The following is a 14243-nucleotide window of genomic DNA, read 5'->3' as shown; positions in this document are numbered from 1 at the left end:
ATGCAAAGCATCGTTAGTGTTTCCATAATAAATTAAGTGATGAATCTTTCTATATATGAAGTGTTGACATATATTGTGACATAATTCTGACTTTTTTCCTCAGAGAAAGTGGTTGCTTATTTTGAAACAACTGACCAGATTCTAGATAATGAAGATGATGTCCTTATTCAGAAATCATCCTGCAAAACGTTCTGCCACTATGTAAATGCTATTAATACTGCACCCAGGAACATTGGGAAGGATGGCAAATTCCAGATTTTAGTTTGCCTTGGAACAAGGTACAAAACCAGTTTTTCATTTTCCCTATCTTTGTCACATGTTGAACTAGAGTCCAGAAAAGGTTATACCAGATCATACCCCTTCCAGAGCTCTCCTTTGGGTTTCTTTCCTTTTACTTTTTCTTTTGAGACAGAATCTCACTCCATCGCCCAGGCTGGAGTACCGTGGCATAATCTTGGCTCACTGCAACCTCTGCCTCCTCCCTTGGGTTTCTTTAATTCACCACCACCACTACATGAGGTAGCAACCGATTTTCTCATTTTAAAGATGAGAAAGTAGAAAATAGATGAGGCACACATAAGTTAGCAGACTTTCCCAAGATCACACAGAAAAATGAGACAGAGCCAAGTTCACACCCTGTCACACTTCAGAGCCCAAGCTCTCCACCATGACTGTATACTGGCTCGACAGATAGATAGGTATTAGGGAGGTTGCTAGATAATTAGACACATACACCGTACATATTTACTAAGTAAACCTTATATAGTGTATATATACCACTATATTTACATTTAATAACATTATGGGATTCCTGCTATATAAATATCATCTTCTCTTTAAGACTATTTCCTACCCCTTTATTTTTTGAAAGTGACACATAGGAGCGATACAATCCATTACTTTTAAAACAGATCTCAGAATTGTAAGAAATGAAACATACCGACCTTTAGATTTCTTTTTTTAAGTTACCCATGTAGTATTTGTTTTTTCCTGAACCTTAAGAGCCCCAACTTGAGACTAAAGATGGCCTGATTGGGGATGCTCAATAAGGATGTCTTAGGAACTTAGCAATGGGTTACTAATGTCAGGTTTGATCAGGAAACATTGAAGATGTGAGGTTTTATCTTCCTGAAACAGCTGGTTTACAGAACTAAGTTCTGTATTTCTTCTTCATAAAAGGAGCCCAGTTGTAGCTGTGCTTTTAAAGTTTCTTTTGAGCATGATCTTTATCTCCTTTTATCTCTATACTCTTCTGATTTATTAGACCATTGCAAACTCTCATCTGGTTTATAAAATCTACTTAATGTTTTTCTGCTTTGATTTTGTTCCTCACCCTGTTATGTTATATAAGTTAAAAAAAAAAAAAAAAAAAAAGCAAGTCCCTACAGTTTAGTGTACTTTCTTCCAAAAGGTCGGTATACTGTGGCATGCCTTGCCACAGAGTAACACTCCTATTAAAAAAAAAAAGACATAGAAAATGACATTCTGCCTCTTTCTAAAGGTGGTAAAATCAGAACAGAGAATGTCTTTAATGTGCATAGACTTTCTAATGTATTTTAAACTCTTAAAGTACATTAAATTGGGTTTAAATAATGGGTTTTCCCTTTAGCTTTACACTGTCTCATCACTGTCTTTTTACCAGAAAATATTCAACTTCTTGGCTTTGATTTCCTCTCTCCTGACCTCTTAGCTTGGATAGACTTTGTACCATCAAGTCCCACACCTTCCCATTCATACAGGCTCCACTGTGTGCCTTGTTCTGCAGCGAGGCCAGCAGTGCTCAGGAATTGTTTCTGTTTGGGTCTGTAGGGATCGCCTGCTCCCACAGTGGATTCCATTGTTAGCTGAGTGTCCTGCCATCACTCGAATGTATGAAGAGAGCGCTCTCCTGCGAGACCGCATGACTGTCAACTCCCTTATCCGAATTCTGCAGACCATTCAGGACTTCACCATAGTCCTAGAAGGATCACTTATCAAAGGAGTAGATGTGTAACCCAACTGGCTAGAAAGTCTCTGTCCAAACCTTGCTCCTTCCCCAACTGGGGGCCGATTTGGACTTGTCTGACAGTAGTGAGTCACTGCAGGGGGCAGCCCAACGTATGCCCATTTGGAACAATCCTCACTCTACAGACAAGGCAAAATGTTGTATTGTAGTTCATTTGAACCTGGAATTTAGTATAAAATAGAGTATTTTCATGTGTTAGATGTGTGTAAATATGCTATCTTCTTTAAGAAATTATATTACTCTAATAAGATGCTTTTGTTAGATTGAATATTCCTGTGACTTAAAATAAGTAGCTTAAAAATGTTGGGGGTTGGGGGGAAGAGTGGTGCTAGCCAGGAAGAAGCCAGTAAACATGTAAATATAGTGCAACCCAGTCGGGCTTTTTTTTTTCTCCAGGTATCACAAAGAAACCCAGAATGCATTGTTATGTAGTAGCCATCCATCTTGGAGTCTGATCCTTTGTATTGTGGATGCACACAGCTTTACCTACTGTACTGGTAGTCTTCACTTGTATCTTTTAAGTTACAAACTGTTTTATATATTTGAATCGCAGTCACTTTTCCAGTCTTTTGGAAAAAAATTTCAGTCCGCACAAGATGATGTAATTGGAGTATTTTAAACACTAGACCCCAGGAGCTTGGCTGAACTGGAAAGAGAACATACAAAGCTCTGAGAAGTGTGTTCAATTGTGGGATTATAACTTCTTTACACTTCGGAAAGATTAGCCTAGACTAACTTCATTCTTGGCATTTTTATTCTTGTTATTTGAGGTACTTTGGGGAGATGTGAATTTCAGTGTTAGATTCATAGTGATAAGAACTGCAAACAGCAATTTGATTCTGTACTTTTAATTTGGCCATCTAAACTCTGCAGTGGTCTACCTCTTGAGGATAACCATGAGCCCTGTCTTTGTTAGGGTCTAATCACCCACCTCTTCAGGGCCCATCCCCCCCTCGGGAAATGGAAGGAATGTCTAAGGAGGAGGAGGGCTCTGTGTGGCTTGGAATGTTTTTGTGAAAGCATTTGTTGACCATGATAATGCAAATAACAGAAGGAGAGAGAGAATGAACCCTTTCTGGGTGTTTCAGGGCAAGCTTTACGTTCCTTTGTAGGAAGGGGAGTAATAATGTAAAACAACTGACCCAGAGAAGCTAAAAGCCACTTGGTGGCACAGGCTGACAAAATGGAAGCAAAACAAGAGGTGGCAACAATTTTGAAAGACCAAAAGTTGTGAGTAACTTTCCAGTTTGATAGTTTATAAAGAAGTTAAGTAAATGTAGTATTGGCTAGTTACTGTAAGTCCTCATCTTCTGGTAGGTCCTGTAACTCTAATTAGGCATTTGTACATTTTTAGCAGCAAAATTGCCTCAGCAGAGCTCCGAGTTTTATTCCCAGTTGTGGCTGAAAAGCAAAGCCATGGCATCAGTATCCTTGTGCAGTCGGAGGGTGCTGGGCTTTCACCACCTGTGTTGTTAACCTTATTTCCTGGAGGAAGAAACAAATGAAACAAGTGCCTAAGTCCCTTTATCAAACACTGTATTCAGCCAAGGACAGCCTCTTTTAACATGTGACTTCATACTGGAGGAAAAGGAGAGTTGACAGCTGTATTTAAAAACCCATGGAGCCGGGCGCGGTGGCTCACGCCTATGATCCCAGCACTTTGGGAGGCCGAGGCGGGCGGATCACGAGGTCAGGAGATTGAGACCATCCTGGCTAACATGGTGAAACCCTGTCTCTACTAAAAATACAAAAAATTAGCCGAGCGTGGTGGCGGGTGCCTGTACAGGAGGCTGAGGCAGGAGAATGGCGTGAACCCGGGAGGCGGAGCTTGCAGTGAGCTGAGATCGCGCCACTGCCCTCCAGCCTGGGCGACAGAGCAAGACTCCATCTCAAAAAAAAATAGATAAAAATAAAAACCCATGGAAATGGTTTAAGAAGATGGTTCTGGGTAGACCAGAAATTTGTTTGCCTGTAGCTAAAGTGTGTCTACAATGGTACAGCTCTTCCAGGGACATGGGAAGTCTATCGTGGGAGATATCCAGAACCTGTTTTACACTGGGCTCCTACTGTGTTTAGTGATCAGAAACTATAGAGGGGTCCAACCCAGGATTTCATGCTTGTATCTTCGTAAGGCCATGCTCCTGACAGGTCTGGGTAACCAGGGGGATGACTTAGGTTAGTGTGCTAGGATTGACACACCTCGTCCAGCCTTCTTACTTTGTAGGTGGGAACACATAAGGAATAGAGAGATTAAATCTTACACTTACCCCACAGCTGGTTACTGACAACACAAGCTCTAGAATTCATGTTTGTTTGTTTTATTTCACCAGACTGCATGAGACTGACCTTCCGGCATTCTTACTAATAGTCTTTCTATTATACTCTAGGTGGATCTTTATTCATCCACCTATACAAGTAGGAAATAAGGATGAATATTCATTTAGAAGAATTAATATTCATATTAACACATTGTTCTCAGATTATTGGGAATTAACATCTTGTAAAAACTGGGAGCAGGCCAGGTGCGGTGGCTAACGCCTGTAATCCTGACACTTCGGGAGTCTGAGGTGGGTGGTTCATCTGAGGTCAGTCAGGAGTTCAAGACCAGACTGGCCAACATGGTGAAACCCCATCTCTGCTAAAAAAAAAAATAGACCAAAATTAGCCGGGGGGTGGTGGCAGGGCCTGTAATTCCAGCTACTCAGGAGGCTGAAGCAGGAGAATCGCTTAAACACAGGAGGTGGAGGTTGCAGTGAGCCGAGATTGTGCCACTGCACTCCAGCCTGGGCGACAAGAGCGAAACTCCGTCTCAAAAAAAAAAAAAAAAAAAAAAAGAAAAAAAAAACTGTGAGCAAAGTTGGATTTGGGGCCTATGAATAAAACCATTACTTTAAAAAGTAATACCCCTAAAAAAGTTACACCTGAAGTTTCATCTTCATGCCTTTGTGTAATATTACTATAATGGTGAAATGGTGATTTAAAAAAAAACACATCAGAACTGACACATCCTCTTGGATGATGGGTCCTTTAGTCACCTTGTGAGCCCATGTACTTATTCCGTTGATACAGCCTGTGCTATAAACATGTGGGGCCCTCCTTGTGTGAGCTGCTTGAATGGCCAGTACCCCCATTCTTTTGAATATTCCCAATGGCAGTCAATCTTGGCCTTTAAGAATAAATTTAAATATTTGGAAATAGTCCTTAGGATCCAAGTTTGATCAATGAAAAGGATGCTAAAGCTGAATTTGGGGTCACGTAAGAAGTGCAGTTATAAAGCAGTAAGACATGTTGGGCATGGCATTACACACCTGTAGTGCCAGCTGCTTGGGAAGCCAAGGCAGGAGGATCACTTCAACCCAGGAGTTTGAGTCCAGCCTGGGTAACATAGGGAAACCCCATCTCAAAAAAACAAAACAAAGGACTTAGTTTTTATGTGGCTCATAAGTGTCTCTAAGTTATACCAAAAGTTTGAGCACAACAGTAGTAGCAGAATGCTTAGAATAAATGCTTGACTTTTAAGCTGACTTTTGGAAGGACCATACCCACATAGAGGCATCTTTTCTCCTGTGGTAATTTTTTAAATTAATACATTGCTTTAGGATTACGTCTCAAAATAAATAAAAAATCAATTTTTAATTTTTTTTTTTTCCTGCAAATAAATTAAATGCCTGGGACCATAGTGATTATTTTTGTATAGTAATAGCTGGTGAAGAAGTTGTTTTAAAATTAAATTGCCAAAAGTATTACCTCTTGAAAAATTTATTTTCCCAATGTTTTTCATATGTCCTGAAACCCCTAATCTTGACCTTTATGACACAGTGGCATTACACTGATGTTGGAAGCATGTGTGAGATCTGTGCCCTGGTCGGGAGTCATATGCCTTAAAAATGACTGCGAGTCAGTGTGAAGTAGTATAAAGTGGAGTCCTACGTGGGAAAAAGCAGGCTACTGAGGACAAAAACCTCCCAACCCTCCCCACCCTGTTTTCCACTGGGAATGAGAATTTGATATGAGAAACTTAAACCTTGCCGAAGTGTGGATTTCCCTCTGAAATTTAAATGTTTCACACATTTTTGTACCTTTTGTAACCTTGTGGTATTTACTTTCACATGGCTTTGTAAAAAATTATTTTAATGAACTTCTATCACACTGTATGAATGATACGGGGGAAATACTGAACTGCTCATATTTCCTTTTTGGCAATAAAGCACTGTTATATGTAAATGTAAGTGAAAAAGAGGTTCAAGACTATACAACAGCTTATGTGTAGTATATGTTGACATCCCTAAGGTATTTTGAAACATGAGGTGACAGACAAGGACCTCAAATTTCCAGGGAAATATTTATTTCACAACATTAGGAGTGTAGCTCTTCATAATGAAATATCTTCTTTCTGCTAAAAATTATGATTTTTCATTTAGGGAACTGTGAATATTTTCTGTGAGGTTTACAGAAACTAGTCTATCCTTTTCACTATGTTGAAAAGACAGTCTGAACTTTAGCTATTTATATTTCAGTATTAACACACCTTCACTGATTGAGAGTCTTGAGCCCTTCTCTACTTTTATAAAGTGAATCCTATTTCCAAGTCATCCATGTCTTTTGAAGTCTGTTTCTTATGTAAGTATTTATCACTTTACTGTTTAGCATAAATAGGAGACAGAAAAGGATAATAAACTTCTAGGTCCTTTATTCCTATTAAAATAAATTTGTAAATCCCTTGAATCAACTGAATTCTAAGCTTTTTGAAGAGGTTGCTGATGTAGTGTGATCAAAAGAATCTAAGGAGAACCTCATCTCCAAAATCTGATTAGAGCTGTTCACCCTCTCAAGGACAAGATAAAGATTGGCTTCAGAGATATATCACATCAAGCTAGAGGGAAAAAAAAACCTCAAATAAAATTTTTCCTCATTCGAAGAGATCCAGGGTATCCTTGGGTTATGTAGGAGGGAATCATGTTTGTTCTAATTTACCTGAATATACTTGTGTGTGAATCTAATCTTGATTCTAAACACCAAATCTTGTCAACAATAGAGAAGTATAGTAAGGAGTTCCTGTTGTCAATCAAATGAGGGTGTGAAACATTTAGAATGCTCTGTGTTACACTTGAACCATGTATAAATGTACCCTGTGTATCATTTTTTTTAATTAGCTTTTCTGAATTTAAATTATATTGTTTTTCTTTGTATTGTTAACAAAATGCATCAGAACTGGATTTTTTTCTCATCTGAACATAATATAAATTTAAAAGAGTATTGTGATATTAAGCACTTTAACATACATATCAGACAAACTGACGTGGGTTTTTCAGGTTTGGGAGTACATTTAAATATGACTTTTCATGCTTTGTTCTTTACAAATAAAACTGTGGGATTGATACTTTGTTTTGCTTCATTGTTGTAGAATCTTGATAGTGTTTCATAGAGACTTCAGAAAGCAGAGAGATCAAACCAAAACCATTATGTAGAAAAATAGAGCCTTCTGAGTAAGGGGTGAAAATTTGAACCCTACCTCACACCATATAAAAAAATCAATTCTTGGTGGCTTAACAACCTAAATGTGAAAGATGAAACATAATTTTTAGGAGAAAATACAAAATGTACTCATTAACTTGGGAAAGGGAAGTTTTCTTAAGTAAGACATTTAAATTATAAAGGATAAGTGTGATAAATTTGACTATGTTCACAGGTGCTTTGCTATAAAAAAAATTGACTATATAAAAATTAAGAATTTCTGGTCATCAAAATATATCATTAAAAAGGAGAAGGCCTGTAATCCCAGCATTTTGGGAGGCCAAGGCAAGTGGATCACCTGAGGTCAGGAGTTCAAGACCAGCCTGGCCAACATGGCGAAACCCCATCTCTCCTAAAAATACAAAAATTAGCTGGGTGTGGTGACAGGTGCCTGTAATCCCAGCTACTTGGGAGGCTGAGGCAGGAGAATTGCTTGAACCTGGGAGGCGGAGGTTGCAGTGAGCTGAGATCATGCCACTGCACTCCAGCGTGGGGGACAGGAGTGAGACTTCATCTCAAAAAAACAAAACAAAACAAAGAACCATGAAATTCTTTTTTTTTTTTTTTTTGAGACGGAGTCTCACTCTGTCACCAGGCTGGAGTGCAGTGGTGCAATCTTGGCTCACTGCAACTTCCACCTCCCAGGTTCAAGCGATTCTCCTGTCTCAGCCTCCCAAATAGCTGGGATTACAGGCACCTGTCACCACACCTGGCTAATTTTTTATATTTTTAGGAGAGATGGGGTTTCACCATATTAGCCAGGATGGTCTCGATCTCCTGACCTCGTGATCTGCCCAACTCGGCCTCCCAAAGTGCTGGGATTACAGGTGTGAGCCACCACGCCCGGCCCTAAAATACACGTTAAATTATTGCTCTCATAGTTTATATTCCAGTGGAGGAGTTACATAATAAACATACGTAATAAATATAGTAGATAATAATAGCAGCGGGATGCGGTGGCTCACACCTGTAATCCCAGCACTTTGGGAGGCCATGGAGGGTGGATCACAAGGTCAGGAGTTCGAGACCAGCGTGGCCAACATGGTGAAAACGTCTTTACTTAAAAATACAAAAATTAGCCAGGCGTGGTGGCATGCACCTGTAATCCCAGCTAATCGGGAGGTTGAGGCAGAAGAATTGCTTGAACCTGGGAAACGGAGGTTGCAGTGAGCCAAGATTGTGCCACTGCACTCCAGCCTGGGTGACAGAGCAAGACTCTGTCTCAAAAAAATAATAATAATAATAATAATAGCAAAGGGCTGGATGTGGTGGCTCATGCCTGTAATCCCAACACTTTGGGAGGCTGAGGCAGGCAGATCTCTTGAGGCCAGGAGTTCAAGACCAGCCTGACCAACATGGTGAAACCCCATCTCTACTAAAAATACAAATATTAGCCGGATTTATTGGTGGGCGCCTGTAATCCCAGCTACTGGGGAGACTGAGGCAGAAGAATCGCTTGAACATGGGAGGCGGAGGCTACAGTGAGCCGAGATCAGGCAACTGCACTCCAGCCTGGACAATGGAGTGAGAATCTGCTCAAAAAATTAAAAAATAAAATAACAGCAGAGAAGAGGGATTGAAAGTATACTTGGGGCTGCTGACTACAATTAATGGGTTGCTAGGGAAGGCCTTACTGAAAAATGGAGTTGCCTTTAACTGAGATTGGAAAAGCTGTAAGAGAAAACAAGTTTGGTTGGGCGCAGTGGCTCACGCCTGTAATCTCAGCACTTTGGGAGGCCAAGGCAGGCGGATCACCTGAGGTCAAGAGTTCAGGACCAGCCTGGCCAACATGGTGAAACCCCGTCTCTACTAAAAATACAAAAAACTAGCTGGGTATGGTGGTACGCACCTGTAATCCCAGCTACTCGAGAGGCTGGAGAATCACTTGAACCCGGGAGGCAGAGGTTGCAGTAAGCCAAGATCACGCCTTTGCTCTCCAGACTGGGGGACAAAAGCGAGATTTCATCTCAAAAAAAAAAGAAAAAAAAGAAAAGTTTGTGGGAGGAGCATCAAGAGCTACTTTTGGGGATAACAAATTTGCGATGCTTTTGAGATACCTGTTAGACATCCAGATAGAGATGCTGGGTAAGCATCTGCACATATGTATTGGGAGTTCAGGAGAGAATAATAGTGTATTCATCACGGTGCAATCAGGAGACAGAAACCACACAGCAATTTGAACTGGGGTAATTGAATGTAAAGAATAATGTAGGCTGGGCGTGGTGGGTCACGCCTGTAATCCGAGCACTTTGGGAGGCCAAGGTGGATGGATCAGGAGGTCAGGAGTTCGAGACCAGCCTGAACAACATGGTGAAACCTTGTCTCTACTAAAAATACAAAAAGTAGCCAGGCGTGGTGGCGCGTGCCTGTAACCCCAGCTACTCCGGAGGCTGAGGGAGGAGAATCGCTTGAAGCCGGGAGGCGGAGGTTGCAGTGAGCCGAGATCGCACCACTGCACTCCAGCCTGGGCAACAGAGAGAGACTCTGTCTCAAAAAAAAAAAAAAAAAAAAAGAATAATGTATTAGGGTTCTCCAGAGAAACAGAACTAATAGGACATGTATAGATAGAGAAACATTTTAAGGAATTGGCTCACACAATTGTGGTGGCCTGGGGAGTCTAAATCTTTATTGTGGGCCATCAGGTTGGAGACTCAGGGAAGAGACAGTTCAAGCCAAAAGGCAGTCTGCTGGCAGAATTTCTTCTTGCTCAGGAGGAAGTCAGTCTTTTTTATATTAACGCCTTAAACTGATTGGATGAGGCCCACCCATATTACGGATAGTAATTTGCTTTACTCGAAGTCCACCAATTAAAATGTTAATCTCGCCGGGCACTGTAATCCCAGCACTTTGGGAGGCTGAGGTGGGTGGATCACAGGGTCAGGAGTTCGAGACCAGCCTGTCCAACATGGTGAAACCTTGCCTCTACTAAAAATACAAAAATTAGATGGGCATGGTGGCACACGCCTGTGATCCCAGCTACTCAGGAGGCTGAGGCAGAAGAATCGCTTGAACCCAGGAGGCAAAGGTTGCAGTGAGCCGAGATCATGCCACAGCACTCCAGCCTGGGTGACAGAGCAAGGCTCCATCACAAAAAAAAAAAAAAAAAAAAAAATCTCATCCAAAAACACCTTCATAGTAGTATCCAGAATAATGTTTGACCAAGTTTCTGGGCACCCTGGCCCAGCTAAGTTGACCTAAGATTACCTATCACAAACAATAACAAGAAATTGGAATAATGGAGGATCTGATGCCAGGTGATGAAAACAAAACTGTTAAAGAATATAAGAAAAGCATTTATAGGGAGCAGCCATTAACTATAGAGCTGAGTCGGCTGGGCGTGGTGGCTCACGCCTGTAATCCCAGCAATTTGGGAGGCCGAGGCGGGCGGATCACGAGGTCAGGAGATCGAGATCATCATGGCTAACACGGTGAAACCCCATCTCTACTAAAAATTTAAAAACTTAGCCGGGCATAGTGGCGCGTGCCTGTAGTCCCAGCTACTCTGCAGGCTGAGGCAGGGGAATCGCTTGAACCCGGGAGGCAGAGGTTGCAGTGAGCAGAGATGACACCACTACAGTCCAGCCTGGGCAACAGAGTGAGACTCTGTCCCCCCACAAAAACAAACAAAAACCATAGGCCAGAGTCAAGGCAAATCTAAATGAGCCCCCTCTGCCTGAGGTTGAACCAGACCCTGACAGAGGGTACAACCCTCTCTCTGGGTGGCAAAGAAGTTTACTGAGGCTGGGCACAGCGGCTCACACCTGTAATCTCAACACTGTGGGAAGTTGAGGCAGTCGGATTGCTTGAGCCTAGGAGTTCCAGACCAGGCTGGGCAACATAGCAAAACCCCGTCTCTACTAAAAATACAAAAAATTAGCCTGTTGTGGTGACACATGCCTGTGTTCCCAGCTACCTGCAGGGCTGAGGTGAGAGGACTGCTTGAGCCCCAGAGGTGAAGGTTGCAGTGAGCCGAGATCGTGCCACTGCACTCCAGTCTGGGCAGTAGAGTGAGACCCAGCCTCAAAAAAATAAAAATAAGTTTACTGAGACATTTAAAAGAAGTGGACTTGTTTGGAATCTGCCCCCAGGTGCCAAGGACACATCCATGAGGAGGTGACATACTCCAGAACTTGCCGGGACACCACAGAGGAAATTCAATGTCTTGGTCTGGATTTGGGGAGCTATAGCTGGACTTTAGATATAAATTTGTGAGTTTCCAGCATGTATAAATGGAACTTAATGTCATGAAACCAATATTAAATCATGTGTTCATGAGAACACAAAGGGAGTGAGTTATTAAATCTAAAACATTGATTTTAATTTTGTGATATGGATGTGGCATGATTTATTTGTTTGACATTTAAATTACTCTCATTTTTTTCACTATTCTGAACAATGTTACGATGAAAAACGTTACAGGCATGGTGACTCAACCTGTAATCCCAGCACTTTGGGAAGACGAGGCAAGAGGATCACTGGAGCCCAGGAGTTCAAGACCAGCCTGGGAAACATACTAAGACCCTGTCTCTCTACTAAATAAATAAATTAAATAAATAAATAAATAGAAAAGGAAGACATCTAAATAGCTCCCAATGTTCCTCTATTCCAAAAAAACTATAATGAACAAATATCCTTATTTTGTAAGAAATTACCTCTATTTATTTATTTATTTATTTATTTATTTTATTTTTATTTTTTAAAGATGGAGTTTTGCTCTTGTTGCCCAGACTGGAGTGCAATGGCATGATCTCGGCTCATCGCAACCTCCGCCTCCCAGGTTCAAGCGATTCTCCTGCCTCAGCCTCCCTAGTAGCTGGGATTATGGCATGTGCCACCACACCCGGCTAATTTTGTATTTTTAGTAGAGACGGGATTTCTCCACGTTGGTCAGGCTGGTCTCAAACTCCCAACCTCAGGTGATCCGCCCACCTCAGCCTCCCAAAGTGCTGGGATTACACGCATGAGCCATCGCGCCTGGCCTAGAAATTACCTCTTTTAAAGGTCAAAGGCAAATGTTAACGACTCCATAGGATTCAACCTAATATTTTTGATAATTCTTTTTATTCTTTATCTTAACATGTACTGTACTTCGATTCAAATACGTACGATTTTAGAACATGTTGAAAAAGGGGAAAAAAAAGAGCAATTAATGTGGGTTGCAAAGCCTAAAAATAAGTCACTCTAATGAGGGCTGGCGTGTGGGCCAGATGCTCCCTGTTCCCTAGAACAATATAATCCTGAGGTCTATCATTTGCTTAACCCATAACCTGTGTTCTTTTTTTTTTTTTTGAGATGGAGTCTCGCCCTGTCGCCCAGGCTGAAGTGCAGTGGCATGATCTCAGCTCACTGCAACCTCTGCCTCCCAGGTTCAAGCAATTCTTCTGCCTCAGCATCCCAAGTAGCTGGGATTACAGGCATACACCACCACACCCGGCTAATTTTCTTTATATTTTTAGTAGAGACAGGGTTTCACCATGTTGGTAAGTCTGGTTTCAAACTCCTGACCTCAAGTGATCCACCTGTCTCGGCCTCCCAAAGTGCTAGGATTAGAGGCGTGAGCCACTGTGCCTGACCAACCTGTGTTCTTAAATGCCTCAAAACTTTCTTGAATTTCTCACTTATATCCTATTCAAAAATAACAAAAAAGGCTGGGCGCAGTGGCTCACGCCTGTAACCCCCCTACTTTGGGAGGCCGAGCTGGGCGGATCACAAGGTCAGGAGATCGAGACCATCCTGGCTAACACGGTGAAACTCTGTCTCTACTAAAAATATAAAAACATTAGCTGGGCGTGGCGGCGGGCGCCTGTAGTCCCAGCTGCTGGGGAGGCTGAGGCAGAAGAATGGCGTGAACGTGGGAGGCGGAGCTTGCAGTGAGCCGAGTTGGCACCACTGCACTCCAGCCTGGGTGACAGAGCAAGACTCCATCTCAAAAAAAAAAAAAAAAAAGCTTCAAAACATGAAGAAGGAAAAAAACCTGATGGAATCAATGAGAAATAGACAAATCTTCAATTATAGTCAGATCCTGTTGTCAATAATTGATAGAATAGAAAATCAGGGCCGGGCACAGTGGCTCACACCTGTAATCCCAGCACTTTGGGAGGCTGAGGCAGGTGGATCACGAGGTCAGGAGCTCAAGACCAGCCTGGCCAGCATGGTGAAACCCCATCTCCACTAAAAATACAAAAATTAGCCAGGCATGGTGGCATGCGCTTGTAGTCCCAGCTACTCAGGAGACTGAGGCAGGAGAACTGCGTGAACCCGGGAGGCAGAGGTTGCAGTGAGCTGAGATCGTGCCACTGCACTCCAGCCTGGGTGACAGAGTGAGACTCCATATAAAAAAAAAAAAAAAAAAAAAAAAAAAATCCAACAAAACAACAGCAGAATATGCATTCTTTCCAAGTACACAAAAATCATTTATCAAGATTGGTCAGGCCAGGCGCAGTGGCTCATGCCTGTAATCCCAGCACTTTGGGAGCCCGAGGCAGGCAGATCACTTGAGGTCAGTACTTTTGAGAGCAGCCTAGTGAACGTGATAAAACCCCATCTCTACCAAAAAATACAAAAAGTAGGCGAAAAATTAGCTGGGCGTGGTGGCAAGGGCCTGTAATCCCAAACTACTCAGGAGGCTGAGGCAGGAGAATCACTTGAACCCAGGAGTCGGAGGTTGCATTGAGCTGAGATCATACTACTGCACTCCAGCCTGGGTGACAGAGCGAGACACTGA

The 14243-nt window shown here is 42.1% G+C and overlaps 1 protein-coding gene across 6 annotated transcripts in view; it reads left to right on the top strand.

Annotated features, from left to right (window-relative positions):
• Positions 1-7385, top strand: part of DENND5B (DENN domain containing 5B) — a 193835-nt gene extending 186450 nt beyond the window's left edge. For all 6 annotated transcript variants that reach the window (XM_063672594.1, XM_054442514.2, XM_063672593.1 and 3 more), the window contains 2 exons: positions 104-278; positions 1810-7385. In XM_063672594.1, coding sequence (XP_063528664.1) covers positions 104-278; positions 1810-1993 — 359 coding nt within the window. In that variant the 3' untranslated portion in view covers positions 1994-7385. The remainder of the gene's footprint in view (positions 1-103; positions 279-1809) is intronic.
• Positions 7386-14243: the final 6858 nt, after the last annotated feature.

Source organism: Pongo pygmaeus, chromosome 10 (genome assembly GCF_028885625.2).
Source record: "Pongo pygmaeus isolate AG05252 chromosome 10, NHGRI_mPonPyg2-v2.0_pri, whole genome shotgun sequence".
NCBI lineage: Eukaryota > Metazoa > Chordata > Mammalia > Primates > Hominidae > Pongo > Pongo pygmaeus.
This window is presented reverse-complemented; position numbering and strand designations above follow the sequence as displayed.